The sequence below is a fragment of the Oncorhynchus nerka genome, linkage group LG15, assembly GCF_034236695.1.
Source record: "Oncorhynchus nerka isolate Pitt River linkage group LG15, Oner_Uvic_2.0, whole genome shotgun sequence".
Lineage (NCBI taxonomy): Eukaryota > Metazoa > Chordata > Actinopteri > Salmoniformes > Salmonidae > Oncorhynchus > Oncorhynchus nerka.
The window spans coordinates 34,657,044-34,672,552 of NC_088410.1; the positions used below are offsets into that span (position 1 = coordinate 34,657,044).

At 43.2% G+C, this 15,509-nt stretch overlaps 2 protein-coding genes across 3 annotated transcripts; one reads left to right on the forward strand and one right to left on the reverse strand.

Annotated features, from left to right (window-relative positions):
- The first annotated feature begins 135 nt into the window (after positions 1 to 135).
- Positions 136 to 11,524, forward strand: LOC115142521 (centriolar and ciliogenesis-associated protein HYSL1-like). 2 transcript variants are annotated; one of them, XM_065001530.1, is made up of 12 exons: positions 136 to 327; positions 1,732 to 1,834; positions 1,986 to 2,102; positions 2,352 to 2,419; positions 2,542 to 2,783; positions 2,942 to 2,997; positions 9,272 to 9,417; positions 9,805 to 9,850; positions 9,952 to 10,015; positions 10,122 to 10,203; positions 10,349 to 10,375; positions 11,293 to 11,524. In XM_065001530.1, exons 2-12 carry the CDS (start codon positions 1,735 to 1,737, stop codon positions 11,422 to 11,424), a joined length of 1,080 nt encoding a protein of 359 aa, XP_064857602.1. In that variant the 5' UTR covers positions 136 to 327; positions 1,732 to 1,734; the 3' UTR covers positions 11,425 to 11,524. The 2 variants fall into 2 exon arrangements, with proteins under 2 accessions (XP_064857602.1, XP_029537904.1); XM_029682044.2 differs by lacking the exon at positions 136 to 327 and adding an exon at positions 1,126 to 1,273.
- On the reverse strand, positions 11,481 to 15,041 carry LOC115142522 (large ribosomal subunit protein uL4m-like). Its single transcript, XM_065001531.1, has 6 exons — positions 14,839 to 15,041; positions 14,477 to 14,648; positions 12,645 to 12,745; positions 12,383 to 12,495; positions 12,230 to 12,303; positions 11,481 to 11,709 (listed from the first exon to the last, which is right to left on the reverse strand). The coding sequence occupies exons 2-6, from the start codon at positions 14,496 to 14,498 to the stop codon at positions 11,561 to 11,563; spliced, it is 459 nt and encodes a 152-aa protein (XP_064857603.1). The 5' UTR covers positions 14,499 to 14,648; positions 14,839 to 15,041; the 3' UTR covers positions 11,481 to 11,560.
- Between the last annotated feature and the right edge of the window lie 468 nt (positions 15,042 to 15,509).

Genomic DNA, 15,509 nt, shown 5'->3' on the forward strand with positions numbered 1-15,509 from the left:
TCAATATGTATAAATACCTGTAACTTTTGCTGACTTGTAGTTTGTGAACTAAACGCTTATATTAGAAACAGTTTGTTACAAATTGTATTATTTTTTTTAAATAAAAAAATCCAACCATTTCCCAAATAGCATAGGACAAAACCTAGCCTACTTCTGCACAGGTATAACATACAGCATAAATGATGTTGCTGTTGCAATCATCAATGCAATATTTCTTCAACATAGAGTTTGTAAATGAGAGAGCAAAATTAATTTAAATCTGTCAGCATGATTTGATTTTGGACATTGTGGGAACATCACGTAGGCGTCGGCCTACAATAGATAAACGTGAGTGAGATCTATTATTCAAAAACACATGCCCACTGATTAAATTATCGATTTTGATTGACTTGCTTTAATGCTTCTTTTTATGTAGCTATCTCAAAGAGAGAAATACAGTATATAATGGCGTATTTTATGCATGTACTAACTCCGCCATGGTTCGTGAGGAAAATTAATGGCGTTTTTGTAGGATTTTGGATAAACGCCTAAAATAAGGTCTGTGATAAACAGGCATAAGAAAGTTTTTATAAATTTTGTTCTATGACATAGTCTTCATAAACGACCATGACGACTTTTTGTGAATTTTGAATAACCTATGCAATAAGGTAATAAAAAAATCATAATGGTCATGCTATTATCTCATAGAACAAAATGTATTAGGGCTCCTAATCCGCTTGTTTATTCCATGTGTAACTCTGTGTTGTTGTTTCTGTCGCACTGCTTTGCTGTATCTTGGCCAGGTCGCAGTTGTAAATGGGAACTTGTTCTCAACTTGTATACCTGGTTAAATGAAGGTTAAATAAATACAACATTTAAATAAAAAAAATCCTGTGTTAACTTCAGAATTTATTTTGGGCGTTTTTTCCATAGGGATGACTAAGGACTGCAAACTGGCGAGCACACAAACATTTCAGACAAAATCTTGTAATGGCATCATCTTCATAGGCACTGACTGCATTGTCAGGGTATCCCCACGGTCTTCCTTGCACAAGGCGGCGATATTTCTGGGCCAAGTAAAATCCACCGAAAAAAAATCAGAAAGGGCGTCGTTTTTAAAGCACGTTGGTTTTTTTTCGAACAACGGCTGTGTTGTTGTCTTGGTACTGTAAATACAAGCAGTAACTAGCTAGCTGGTTCGGTTCAATAGTCTTTTTCTTCAGTTCAATACTTGTGTTGCAAAAGAGACGTGGCTAACGTTACGCATTTATACTAAGAAGCTCACACTGTATAGGTAAAACACATTTTATTAATCAATGTTAGCATTGGCAAAATGACCTGTTGTGTTGAACTGCTGTCTTTGTTATCCTGCTAAGTTAGCTAGCTAGTTATATTACTTAGCTAGTTAACGTTAGCTGGACATTGGCCCATTTAACATGTATTTGAAGCTAACGTTAGCTGCTAGATTGCGTACAAAATTAGAAGTATGTGTCCTTTTGGTTGATTTGGGCTAGCTAGATAAGGAAGAGATCATGAACGTTTGATTGATTGTAGCTAGAGTTTGGTTGGTGGTTGTCTAGCCTGATGGTAGCTAACAACTTGTTGCTGATTTTAATCAATCGCTTCCATCATTATTCTCTGCTATCCATAATTGATTACGTAGTTATCTATCTAGCAGTATCTAGCTATCCATCTAACTGTCCAACAACTTACTTTTGCTTATATACCATTTACGGGACAATTCTTTTTCAGGAAATGGAAAAGTTGGATTTCTCAGAAGATGAAATTCAACAACAATTGGAGGCACTTGGTTACAACAACATACCAAGACACAGACTACGTGAATTCAAAAGAGGTGGGTTGATCAAATTAGCGAATATTTTGATGACCAAATGCGGACTAAATCTGAAATAACTGGGATGTCTTGTCACTTTCACTCTGCAAGTTAGCTGTCAGATTGGTGGAGAAGCAACTTTGTGTGTGTGTACGTGTGTGTACATATATAGATCTAGATGAACTGATCCGACATGAAAAATCTAAGAGCCACTCATCCAGTGAATTGAACTCGACAAGATCTCAAAGCACCATCTTCAAAAGTCCTCCTGCAGTCACCAAGGTTAAAGGTGAGATCACTGTATGTGTTCTCATGTCCACTACATAATCAAATATAACTGGGCCCGGTTTCCCAAATGCTTCTTAAGGCTAAGTTCATCTTAGAGCCATGGGTTCCTATATGGTTTTAATGATGAATTTAGCCTTAAGATGCTTTTGGGGAAGTGGGCCCTGGTCAGTAAGTGTTGGTTGCACCGTTTGATGAGCAGTGAGATTCCTCTCGAGTCTCGATTGAATTTCCTTGTTTTCCCCCCTAACAGTACAGGATAACACTGCAGCCTTCAGAAATGGGTTTGCCCAGGATGGTCCATCACACCATGAAAGACGGGTACATATTCTTGTCCCAAATCATTCAGTCCCCCTTCATCCAGCAGATAAACTAGCTGTATTGTATTTATTAAAAATAATAATACTAGAATGGCATGTTACTTCGTTCTGTGCTCCACCCAGGTGCTAACCTCCACATACAGCAGAGATAACAGTAACTATGGTGCCAGACAGGATTATGACTCCTACACTCAGCACTCTGTTGCCCCCAAGTACCAGCGCCCCTCAACAGCCCCTAATAGGCTGGAAGTGGATCCAGACCTAACTGACCTCCAGCAGTTATCGTTCGCTGTCAGTCAGTCATCCACACCAGACCGAGACACAGGAGCGCATGGGAGACCCTTTATCAAGAGGAAAGTCCTTAGGTGCGGTAAGTTTACATCAGGCGGCTTTGTAAAGACTATAATGATCACGTTTGCGGCTTTGTAAAGACTAATGATCACGGGTGTGGCTTTGTAAAGACTAATGAACACGTGTGCTATTGAGGATACTTGAATCAACCTCACTCTGTTTCTTCCTAAAGGAAACATCAAGGCCAAGTTCACATCTTCGATGAATCAACACACAGTGAAGATTCCGGTAATTCAATGTTATGCATGATATTATTTATGCAAAAAGGCTTAGGAATACTATATTTAAAATAAGGCCTGAGGGGGTGTGGTATGTTGGCCATTATAAACTGGGCAGTTGGGGTCCTGGATGCTGATTGGCTGAAACTGCATTCTAGCAATGTAAACTCAGCAAAAAAAGAAACATCTCTTTTTCAGGGCCCTGTCTTTCAAAGATAATTCGTAAGAATCCAAATAACTTCACAGATCTTCATTGTAATGGGTTTAAACACTGTTTCCCATGCTTGTTCAATGAACCATAAACAATTAATGAACATGCACCTGTGGAACGGTCGTTAAGACACTAACAGATTATTAAGGTCACAGTTGTGAAAACTTAGGACACTAAAGAGGCCTTTCTACTGACTCTGAAAAACACCAAAAGAAGGATGCCCAGGGTCCCTGCTCATCTGTGTGAACGTGCCTTAGGCATGCTGCAAGGAGGCATGAGGACTACAGATGTGGCCAGGGCAATAAATTGCAATGTCCGTACTGTGAGACGCCTAAGACAGCGCTACAGGGAGACAGGACGGACAGCTGATCATCCTTGCAGTGGCAGACCACGTGTAACAACACCTGCACAGGATCGGTACATCCGAACATCACACCTGCGGGACAGGAACAGGATGGCAACAAAAACTGCCCGAGTTACACCACGAACGCACAATCTCTCCATCAGTGCTCAGACTGTCTGCAATAGGCTGAGAGAGGCTGGACTGAGGGCTTGTAGGCCTGTTGTAAGGCAGGTCCTCACCAGACATCACCGGCAACAACGTCGCCTATGGGCACAATCCCACCGTTGCTCTTCACTGATGAGTTGCGGTTTTGTCTCACCAGGGGTGATGGTCGGATTCGCGTTGATCGTCAAAGGAATGAGCGGGATCGATTTAGAGGTGGAGGGTCCGTCATGGTCTAGGGCGGTGTGTCACAGCATCATTGGACTGAGCTTGTTGTCATTGCAGGCAATCTCAACACTGTGCGTTACAGGGAAGACATTCCTTCCTCATGTGGTACCCTTCCTGCAGGCTCATCCTGACATGACCCTCCAGCATGACAATGCCATACTGCTTGTTCTGTGTGTGATTTCCTGCAAGACAGGAATGTCAGTGTTCTGCCATGGCCAGCGAAGAGCCCGGATCTCAATCCCATTGAGCACGCCTGGAACCTGTTGGATCGGAGGGCTTGGGCCCTTCCCCCCAGAAATGTCCGGGAACTTGCAGGTGCCTTGGTGGAAGAGTGGGGTAACATCTCATGGCAAGATATGGCAAATCTGGTACAGTCCATGAGGAGGAGATGCACTGCAGTACTTAATGCAGCTGGTGGCCACACCAGATACTGACATACTTTTGATTTTGACCCCCCCCCCCCCCTTTGTTCAGGGACATTTTATTTCATTTCTGTTAGTCGCATGTCTGTGGAACTTGTTCAGCTAATGTCTCAGTTGTTGAATCTTATGTTCATACAAATATTTACACTTGTTAAGTTTGCTGAAAATAAACACAGTTGACATTATTTTTTTGCTGAGTTTATATCAAGCATTAAACTGGGTGGTTCAAGCCCTGAGTGCTGATTTGCTGACAGCCGTGTTTTATCAGACCGTATACAATTATTTTTACTGCTCTAATTATGTTGGTAACCATTTTATAGTAGCAGTAAGGCACCTCGGGATTTGTGAAATATGGCCAATATACCATGCTTACAGGCTATGTCCAGGCATGTTGCCTTGTGCCTAAGAACAGCACTTAACAGTGGTGTATTGGCCATATTCCACACCTCCTCGGGCCTTATTACTTAAATATACCACGGGTATGACACAACTACTTGTTTACTGTTATATTTATGTTGGAAACCAGTTCTTGTCGTGCCTAAGAACAACCCTTATGGGTGGTATATTGGTCACAATTTAATGTGTGTAATTAATTTGGTGATGTGGTGTTATGATTTGAATGAGAATAGGTCAATTACACCCTCTAGCCAGAATTAAAGTATGGACGGGCCCGCACAGATATGTTAATTGGGTATTTTGAGATGAGAAGTAGGGCCTGCTAGTCATGGCAAATGTTTGGGTTACTGGGACCCACATACGTTTTACCTTAATCTTTTAATTTAAATGGAATATTGGAACCTTTGTTTACCTTGCACTTATTATTTTGGATTCAACATATAAAACATTTGTTTTATTCATCAAGCCATTGGATTCTTGACTTTCTATGGATTTGCGACTCAAATCTTTCAACTGGTTTTCCCATGGCTATTTGAAAGCCACTACATTTAAGTAAATAAGTTCCACATGTTATGGATTAATCAAGACACCTGGAGCAAAGCAGCTCTGCTGACAAAAGAGACCGTGAGTATAATACCTGTTTAACGTGCAAGCTAAGCCTATCTTTTGTGATTGTTGGTTTGGAAATGTTTGACGCGTCTGTTTTGGAAACAAATGTCGCAAGCTATTCAACTGTGAATAGGTTCGTTAGGCGCTATTGGAAATGCACTGTTGATCTTGACAAACAAAGCTTAGTGCTAGACTATCCATGGACTTTTTGGACACGCTGCTGAGAAGGAATACATCACACAGCATTGTGGAGTTGCAGTTCCTCTGGCGACCAGCCTTCAACAGGTGGCAGTATAGAGCAACATTGAGACCACAGGGAATAATCCTCTTAGCACTACTCCTTAGCCATCTGCCTCTGCAGATCACCACACACTCCCCACAGCAGCAGCATAAGGAGACATCTTACCCTTCGCTACCATGTATAAAATGTACGACAGTCAGTGGGATGAAGAGAGTGAGGACGGGAATAGCTCCCTAAACTCTGCTTTCTGGTCCGACGGGGAGGAGGAGGAGAAGGTTGAGCAATACAAGCAGGAAGATACAGAGCCCAACAGAACCACTGAACACACACAAGAGGAGCCACCTGTCGCAGAGCCACCTGTCACGGAGCGTCCAAAGGAAACCGAACAGGAGGAGTGTAGAGGAGAAAGGGCTAAGCGGGGTGAAAAGATTGACGAGGAGGGTTACAGCACTCGTGATGGGAGCCCGGCGCTGAGCTTACTGACATCTGGTTATGGCACCTACAGGCCAGACTCTTCAGCTAAGGACGATCCGGAGGGAGAAGACTATAGAGACGACAGTACCATAGCTGAGTTTGACAGAGAAAGCCAGGACCTTTCTGAGATGCAATATGGCGATGAGGATGACCAGTCGCTCGCCAATTTTGATGTTGGTGGTAAGGAGGATACCACTGATCTACAGATCTGTGAGGACACCGGTTTGAGGACGAAGTTGGAAGAAAGTCAAAGCCTCTCTAATATGGCATATTGTGAAGATCATCCTCCTGTTGAATTGGAGAGCAAAGACCGCACTGATGTGAACTACTGTGAAGATGACTATACATTGGCTCAGACTAAAAATGACAAGGCAGTATTAGATGGGACATATCCTGAAGACAGTTCTCTCACTGAGTCCAAAGACAATGAGAGGCCCACTGGAGAAGGATATAGGAAAGAAGAGAAAGGAGCAGAGGATGAGCAGGAGTGGGAGGATTTGCAGTCGCTGGCGGGCAATAAAGATATTACGTTAATTGATTCCAAGTCTACTAAGACTTATGAAGAGTGGGAGGATAACAGAAGACACAAAAGGGGTAAACTGTATACCCGGTCTATTCTCTCTATAGAATGAAAATACAATTTCAATAGGTAACATCTCCTTAGTCCAAGTGTGTGCATAATAGACTGACACCCTGTACAAGAGAACAAAGCGAAAGACCTTGCCTGAATTTTTTTGTTGAAAGTCATGTCATCCATTGCAGTGGTTCCCAACCTTTTTCGATTACTGTATCCCAGTTACACATGGGATAAACAAACGTACAGTCAATAACACAATAGAAAAATCTATATACAGTGTGTGCAAATGGAGTAAGGAGGTAAGGCAATAAATAGGCCATAGTAGCGAAGTAATTACAAATGAGCAAATTAACACTGGAGTGATAGATGTGCAAGTAGAAATACTGGTGTGCAAAAAGTAAATATGGATGAGGTAGGTAGTTGGATGGGCTATTTACAGATGGGCTGTGTACAGCTGCAGCGATCGTTAAGCTGCTCCGATAGCTGATGCTTTAAGTTAGTGAGGGAGATATAAGTTTCCAACTTCAGTGATTTTTGCAATTCGTTCCAGTCATTGGCAGCAGAGAACTGGAAGGAAAGGCGGCCAAAGTATGTGTTGGCTTTGGGGATGACCAGTGAGATATACCTGCTGGAGTGCGTGCTATGGGTGGGAGTTATGGTGAGATAAGGCGGGGCTTTACCTAGTAAAGACTTATGACCTGGAGCCAGTGGGTTTGGCGATGTATATGTAGCAAGGGTCAGTCGACGAGAGCATACTGGTCGCAGTGGTGGGTGGTATATGGGGCTTTGGTGACAAAATGGATGGCACTGTGATAGACTTCATACAGTTTGCTGAGTAGAGTGTTGGAGGCTATTTTGTAAATGACATCGCCTAAGTCGAGGATCGGTAGGACAGTCAGTTTTACGAGGGTATGTTTGTCAGCGTGAGTGAAGGAGGCATTGTTGCGAAATAGGAGGCCACGGAAGGAGTGCTGTATGGCATTGAAGCTCGTTTGGAGGTTTGTTAAGTGTCCAAAGAAGGGCCAGATGTATACAGAATGGTGTTGTCTGCGTAGAGGTGGATCAAGGAATCACCCGCAGCAAGAGCGACATCATTGATATATATATATACACACACACACACACACACACACAGAGCAAAGAGTCGGCCCGAGAATTGAACCCTGTGGCACCCCCATAGAGACTGCCAGAGGTCATGACAACAGGTCCTCTGATTTGACACACTGAACTCTATCTGAGAAGTAGTTGGTGATCCAGGCGAGGCAGTCATTTGAGAATCCAAGGCTGTTACGTCTGCCGATAAGAATACGGTGATTGAGAGAGTCGAAAGCCTTAGCCAGGTCGATGAAGAAGGCTGCATAGTACTGTCTTTTATCGATGGCGGTTATGATATCATTTAGTACCTTGAGCGTGGCTGAGGTGCACCCGTGACCAGCTCGGAAACCAGATTGCACAGCGGAGAAGGTATGGTGGGATTCGAAATGGTCAGTGATCTGTTTAACTTGGCTTTCGAAGACTTTAGAAAGGCAGGGCAGGATGGATATAGGTCTGTAACCGTTTGGGTCTAGAGTGTCACCCCCTTTGAAGAGTGGGATGACCGCGGCTGCTTTCCAATCTTTAGGAATCTCAGACGGTATGAGAGGTTGAACAGACTAGTAATAGGGATTGCAACAATGGCGGCGGATAATTTTAGTAAGAGGGTCCAGATTGTCTTGCCCAGCTGATTTGTACGGGTCCAGGTTTTGCAGCTCTTTCAGAACATCTGCTATCTGGATTTATGTGAACGAGAAGCTGGGGAGGCTTGGGCAAGTAGCTGCGGGGGGTGCGGAGCTGTTGGCTGGGATTGGGGGAGCCAGGAGGAATGCATGGCCAGCCATAGAGATGCTTCTTGAAATTCTCGATTATTGTGGATTTATCGGTGGTGACAGTGTTTCCTAGCCTCAGTGAAGTGGGCAGCTGGGAGGAGGTGCTCTTATTCTCCATAGACTTTACAATGTCCCGAAACTTTTTGGAGTTAGAGCTACAGGATGCAAATTTCTGTTTGAATAAGCTAGCCTTTGCTTTCCTAACTGAGTGTATTGGTTCCTGACTTCCCTGAAAAATTGTATATCGCGGGGAATATACGATGCTAGTACAGTACGCCACAGGATGTTTTTGTGCTGGTCGAGGGCAATCGGGTCTGGAGTGAACCAAGGGCTATATCTGTTCTTAGTTCAATTTTTTTTTGAAAGGGGCATGCTTATTTAAGATGGCGAGGAAAGCACTTTTAAAGAATAACCAGGCATCCTCTACTGACGGGACGAGGTCAATATTCTTCCAGGATACCCGGGCCAGGTCGATTTTTAGAAAGGCCTGCTCCTGCTTGTGCATTTTAGTACCCTCTGTGGATATGCCAAGTACCCCTAGGGGGTCCTAATACCCCTGGTTGGGAACCACTGATACAGTGCATAGTACTAATCTCTCTTGCAGCACTTGTATAACTAAAATGTGAGATGTATTGGACTGTCCAGCTCAGTGATCATGCAACACCTGCCTAGCCCTTACTAGCATTGCTTATGGCCTTACACAGTGGTAACTAAGGCTAACGTGTTAATTGTGTCCCCATTATGTCTTCCTTTCAGGTGCAGTGAGTGGGTTGGGGGAGCGTCATGTGTCCATGTCCACCCATCAGGAGTTGGAGCTGGAGAGTGATGAAGCAGGCAGTCTGAGTGACAGGTCGGAGTCGGACTGTCTCCCAAGTGCCTTCAAAGCCTACATCAGAGGCATGGTGGGTACTCTTGCCTTTTGAGAGCCAACATCGGTTTTGTTTATTAATCTCAGAAAATTAAACATGGGTACATTTGTCATTTAGCAGACGCTCTTATCCAGAGCGACTTAAGTTAGTGCATTCATCTTAAAATAGCTAGGTGGGACAGTCATAGTAACATTTTTCTCAAAGTAGCTATCAGCAAAGTCAGCTAGTAAGAAGGGAAGTGTTAGTTCACGAAAAGGGGGGTGGTGCTGTGGGATTATTTAGAATACTCTTTGAAGAGGTAGAGTTTGATGTTTTCGGAAGAAATCATTTATCCTCACGTACAGGATATTTTTTGACAATCGTTCCCAACGTATACATGTATGTTTGTTGAAAACAAATGTCGTTTTAAATCTCTTACAGGCCAGATCTCGGAGTGAGATTGACATCAGACCCCAGCCCAAGTCGTGTAAGTACCCACGCTGCTGTTACATGTCATCGTGCTCTCTGCAATCTGTCCTGTTACAATGTGCCCCAGTTAAACGTAGTCACTCATGTCTGCTCTTGCAGTTATCCGCCCAGTGATGGATCATCCTCACACCAGAAGCCTGAAGAAGACAGACCCAGTGGCAAAGTAAAGAGGATAATTACCGAAATGTCTAAATAATCAGTATACATCTTTTGAAAGATTACTGCTGTGGATCTGTGCTACATTTCATATTTTTCCCCATCTTCCAAAGGTATTTCCAGTACAAGCAGGACTGGGAAATGTTCAAGGCGCCAGGAGAGAAGGATAGAAAAGCACTGCACTGGGAAATCAGGGTATTAAACACCTTCTCCATAACAAACTCAATTGGCTTACATACTTTATTTTAATACCACTTTTTTGTATGTAGTGGACAAATCATGATTAATTGTAATGATGCATGACCATAATGTCTGAATGAATCACTCTTTGTATTTTCAGGAACAGCTCGCATACCAACCTTTACCAGTGAGTATGCTTAATTTATAACAGAATTATATAATCTTGTAACCATCCTGTCATTCATTATTTCAGGTCAGAAATGTCCTAAAAGGGATTCCCCCCCCCCAAAAAATGTCATTTGTCCATGCCATGTTTGACACAGTCCTGCATAAATTATGCATGTCAACGTTCAATATTTCAAGATAAATTGCTTTCAGTATCCTGATGCCCAAAGTTTGTGTTAAGACACATTTCTGTGCACTGTAAGGCAAATGGACAAAGTATTTGTGTTTGATTCCCTTCTCTCCCCTAATTTAGACAGATCTGAGTTTCTTATTCAATGTTGTTCTGAGGGCATAACCACATTAGGTTTTAGTCAAATAATCCAAGTTGATAGAGAATGTATAATACGGGATTCACATTCAAACCAGGGACCTACTGCATGGCAACCCATGTTACGCTCTGCCACTTGCACCAGGCATGCCTTTTTACTATTAATGGCTGTAAGCCCAACCCACTGATCTTTAAAAACAAGAGTTAGAAATCAAAATCAGCATCAGGTGTTGAACCTGGGACCTGTTGTTTTATACCCGCTAGCCAACCTGCCTCCCTAACCTGGCTCCTCTTATTTGACTCAAACCTGTCACTGGGTCGCAAGCCACGCCCACTAATCATTAACCAATCGCATTCCTAAATGGCTGGACAGGTGAACGCAAGGACTCCTTTCCAGTCATTACAAATTAGTGATTACTTCAAGGAAGGGTCCACTTTTAAAGAATTTGAAAAGGAATAAGTAAAACCACTGATGCTGCATTGATCCCTGGAAACCACAGACATGGGTCAAACATGGCCTAACAGAAAATATATAAACAATGTTTTTCTGGGGGGGTAAATACCTAGCAATGACTGAAAACATTGACATCTTGTAATGTCCCTCCCTCCAGCCGAAGCCTCGAAGAGTATTTGTGCCCAACACCTACGTGGTGCCTACAGAGAAGAAACGCTCCGCCCTGAGATGGGAAATACGACATGACTTGGCCAATGGACTCCTACCGCCAATCAACTATCGACTCTAGGCCTTATGTACTTTACGCCCAAAATAGGCTCGCTTTTAATCACCAGTTTGCATATCTTATCATTGACATTTATTTATTATATTAAAAGGCATGACAAACATTTGGATCATTGAATATGTTACATGACGTTATTCCTTCACCCAGTGCCTTCAAGGCAGGTCAGTTTGAAGGGGTACAGCGGTGTGAAGCGTTCATCGTGCCAAAGCAGCTTGTTTTCCAGAAACTTTACTGCTTCCAGGGTGAGGACCAGGACCTCGTGTTTTAGCATGCTATGAACGTTCAGGCCTGTGGAAGACAAGGTATCAGGAAAGATTTTAACTTTACATTAATTTGCCCTCACCTGTGTAGTAACAGTAAATGTGTTACATAGTACCATGTAATCTAACACAATGTTGCTCCTAGGTCAATTATACACAGTGTACGAAACATTAAGAACACCTTCCTAATATTGAGTTGCCCACCCTCTTTTGCCCTCAGAACAGCCTCAATTTGTTGGGGCATGGACTCAACAAGGTGTCAAGCGTTCCACAGGGATGCTGGCCATTGTTGACTCCAATGTGTCACACAGTTAGTCAAGCTGGCTGGATGTCCTTTGGGTGGTGGATCATTGATGATACACACGGGAAACTGTTGAGCATAAAAAACCCAGCAGCGTTTGACATAAACAGGTGCGCCTTGCACCTACTACCATATCCCGTTCAAAGGCACCCACATCTTGCCCATTCACCCTCTGAATGGCACACATACACAATCCATGTCTCAAGACTTAAAGTCCTAGTAATTTTCTAAATTAGTGTCAACTTACCTATGGCTGGAATGACATTCACAGTCTTCAAGCTCTCAGTGGCCTGAAGGATGTTCTCAGGAAGCTCTTCGCCCCTGTAAAATATCAAAGACTCAATCGTCAGCTAGGATGTCCACTGAACAGAGTTTTTTTTTGTTCACTGCTGATACTTACACATCAACTATCAAAACAGACTCCCCCCCCCAATGTCGGTATCTGATGAGGTCCATGAGGTACTGTGGGTCAGGTGTGGGGATGTTCAGAGTGTCAACCACATGGAGATAATCCTGAAAAACAACACCAAACATCAATACAGTAGGGAGGTAGATGGCATAATTAAAAAGCATTCATTTGAGAGGATTGATTACATGATAGAGGAAGTTTAAGATGTGAATGTACTTGTGAAAAGTGTTTTCACAAATAAAATGGTACATACCTGTTTAGAGCTGAGGGCAATTTTTAGCCCTTGAACACGTACTTTCATGGGAAACAAGTAGTAAAAACTGGTTGGTCCTCTGGGTCCATGAGAAACACCACCTGCAAAACAGAAATTATGTCATTTATTCTAATTGTTTTAAATCACTCTAATGACTTTGGCTCTTAGTCGGGACTGTTCCTTCTTTTGGACTGACTGATATATTTAGATGACAGATTTATCTACACTGCTCAAAAAAATAAAGGGAACACTAAAATAACACATCCTAGATCTGAATGAATTAAATATTCTTATTAAACACTTCTTTACATAGTTGAATGTGCTGACAACAAAATCATACCAAAATTATCAATGGAAATCAAATTTATCAACCCATGGAGGTCTGGATTTGGAGTCACACTCAAAATTAAAGTGGAAAACCACACTACAGGCTGATCCAACTGGATGTAATGTCCTTAAAACAAGTCAAAATTAGGCTCAGTAGTGTGTGTGGCCTACACGTGGCTGTGTGACCTCCCTACAACGCCTGGGCATGCTCCTGATGAGGTGGCGGATGGTCTCCTGAGGGATCTCCTCCCAGACCTGGACTAAAGCATCCACCAACTCCTGGACAGTCTGTGGTGTGGCGTTGGTGGATGGAGCGAGACATGATGTCCTAGATGTGCTCAATTGGATTCAGGTCTGGGGAACGGGCGGGCCAGTCCATAGCATCAATGCCTTTCTCTTGCAGGAACTGCTGACACACTCCAGCCACATGAGGTCTAGCATTGTCTTGCATTAGGAGGAACCCAGGGCCAACCACACCAGCATATGGTCTCACAAGGGGTCTGAGGATCTAATCTCGGTACCTAATGGCAGTCAGGCTACCTCTGGCGAGCACATGGAGGGCTGTGCGGCCCCCCAAAGAAATGCCACCCCACACCATGACTGACCCACCGCCAAACCGGTCATGCTGGAGGATGTTGCAGGCAGCAGAACGTTCTCCACGGCATCTCCAGACTGTCACGTCTGTCACATGTGCTCAGTGTGAACCTGCTTTTATCTGTGAAGAGCACAGGGCGCCAGTGGCGAATTTGCCAATCTTGGTGTTCTCTGGCAAATGCCAAACGTCCTGCACGGTGTTGGGCTGTAAGCACAACCCCCACCTGTGAACGTCGGGCCCTCATGGAGTCTGTTTCTGATCGTTTGAGCAGACATGCACATTTGTGGCCTGCTGGAGGTCATTTTGCAGGGCTCTGGCAGTAGCGGTCCTGCTGCTGGGTTGTTGCCCTCCTACGGCCTCCTCCACGTCTCCTGATGTACTGGCCTGTCTCCTGGTAGCGCCTCCATGCTCTGGACACTACGCTGACAGACACAGCAAACCTTCTTGCCACATCTCGCATCGATGTGCCATCCTGGATGAGCTGCACTACCCGAGCCACTTGTGTGGGTTGTAGACTCCGTCTCATACTACCACTAGATTGAAAGCACCGCAAGCATTCAAAAGTGACCAAAACATCAGCCAGGAAGCATAGGAACTGAGAAGTGGTCTGTGGTCCCCACCTGCAGAACCACTCCTTTATTGGGGGTGTCTTGCTAAATGCCTATAATTTCCACCTGTTGTCTATTCCATTTGCACAACAGCATGTGAAATTTATTGTCAATCAGTGTTGCTTCCTAAGTGGACAGTTTGATTTCACAGAAGTGTGATTGACTTGGAGTTACATTGTGTTGTTTAAGTGCGCCACTATTCTCATCAAATGATAACAGCGCTGAATATGTAAGTCTCTGGATAAGATCCTCTGCTAAATGACTTAAATGTAAATACAATGACTAGACGTTGACAGTTTTACCTGGTAGGGACTGCAAAGACATCGGGGTGGAGGTCAACCAAACCTAACCATTTACTGTCCCGCCTCTCCAACGTCTCCACCCATGTCTGTACTGGGCTCAGGTGTACAGGGACGACAGCGTCACACCTCCCCAACACAGGAAGACGGGAGTCTGATGGAGGAGGGGGCCTCTCTGGAAAGAGACCACAAGTCATCAAGTCGATGCGTAAATTTGAGGGTAGAGCGTTCTCTCCAGAGAAAGATGAGGACATCTGACAATTAAATTTGATATGTGCCATCAGTAATTTCAGCCACTACATCTTTATTTATCCTCAATAAAGTGACAGCTAGCTAAGTTAGCATTAGCCTAGCTTAACGCTCACCCTTTTAGAAATGCCTCGACCACACACTAACTGATATACGAAACATTTCTGTAAACCTAATTAAGCCAACCAAATACGTGCGATTTCTTCAAAACAGTCTTTAAATAGATCATATTTTGAAACAAAGATGCATTTCCTAGATATTTCTGTTTCCAAATAAGAAAGGTGGTGCTGGTGTGTTGTCGCATACTGATGACGTTTATATTGCGTAAAGGCAAGCGTCATAAGACTGCCACCTAGTGGTGCGGAGGTGAACATCTCTAATAGATGAAGCAATAGTATAATTGTTTTTTCTAACAAATATTTATACAAAAATAGCAGTTGAGTTAAATTCTTTTGAATTCTCAGCTTGAAATATTGAATTTGCCAAACGTTATTTCAATGTTCAAAAGTAAGGGAAATAAGCATTGCTTGGTGTTTTAGGCTGGGTTTCTGTACAGCACTTTGTGACATCAGCTGACAGTAAGAAGGGCTTTATAAATACATTTTATTGACAAGGCCTACTGTCCGAATTGGTCAGAATAATGAAGCCTAGGCTAATGAATTTTGAAGTTGTTTTGAAGAATAATTTTGTTGAATTCATGTAAAGAAAGATAAAACAAAGATTTATAAAAGTTACTAAATGTAATTTTATTACAATGTAGCAAGTGTAGAGTAAAACTACCATTCGA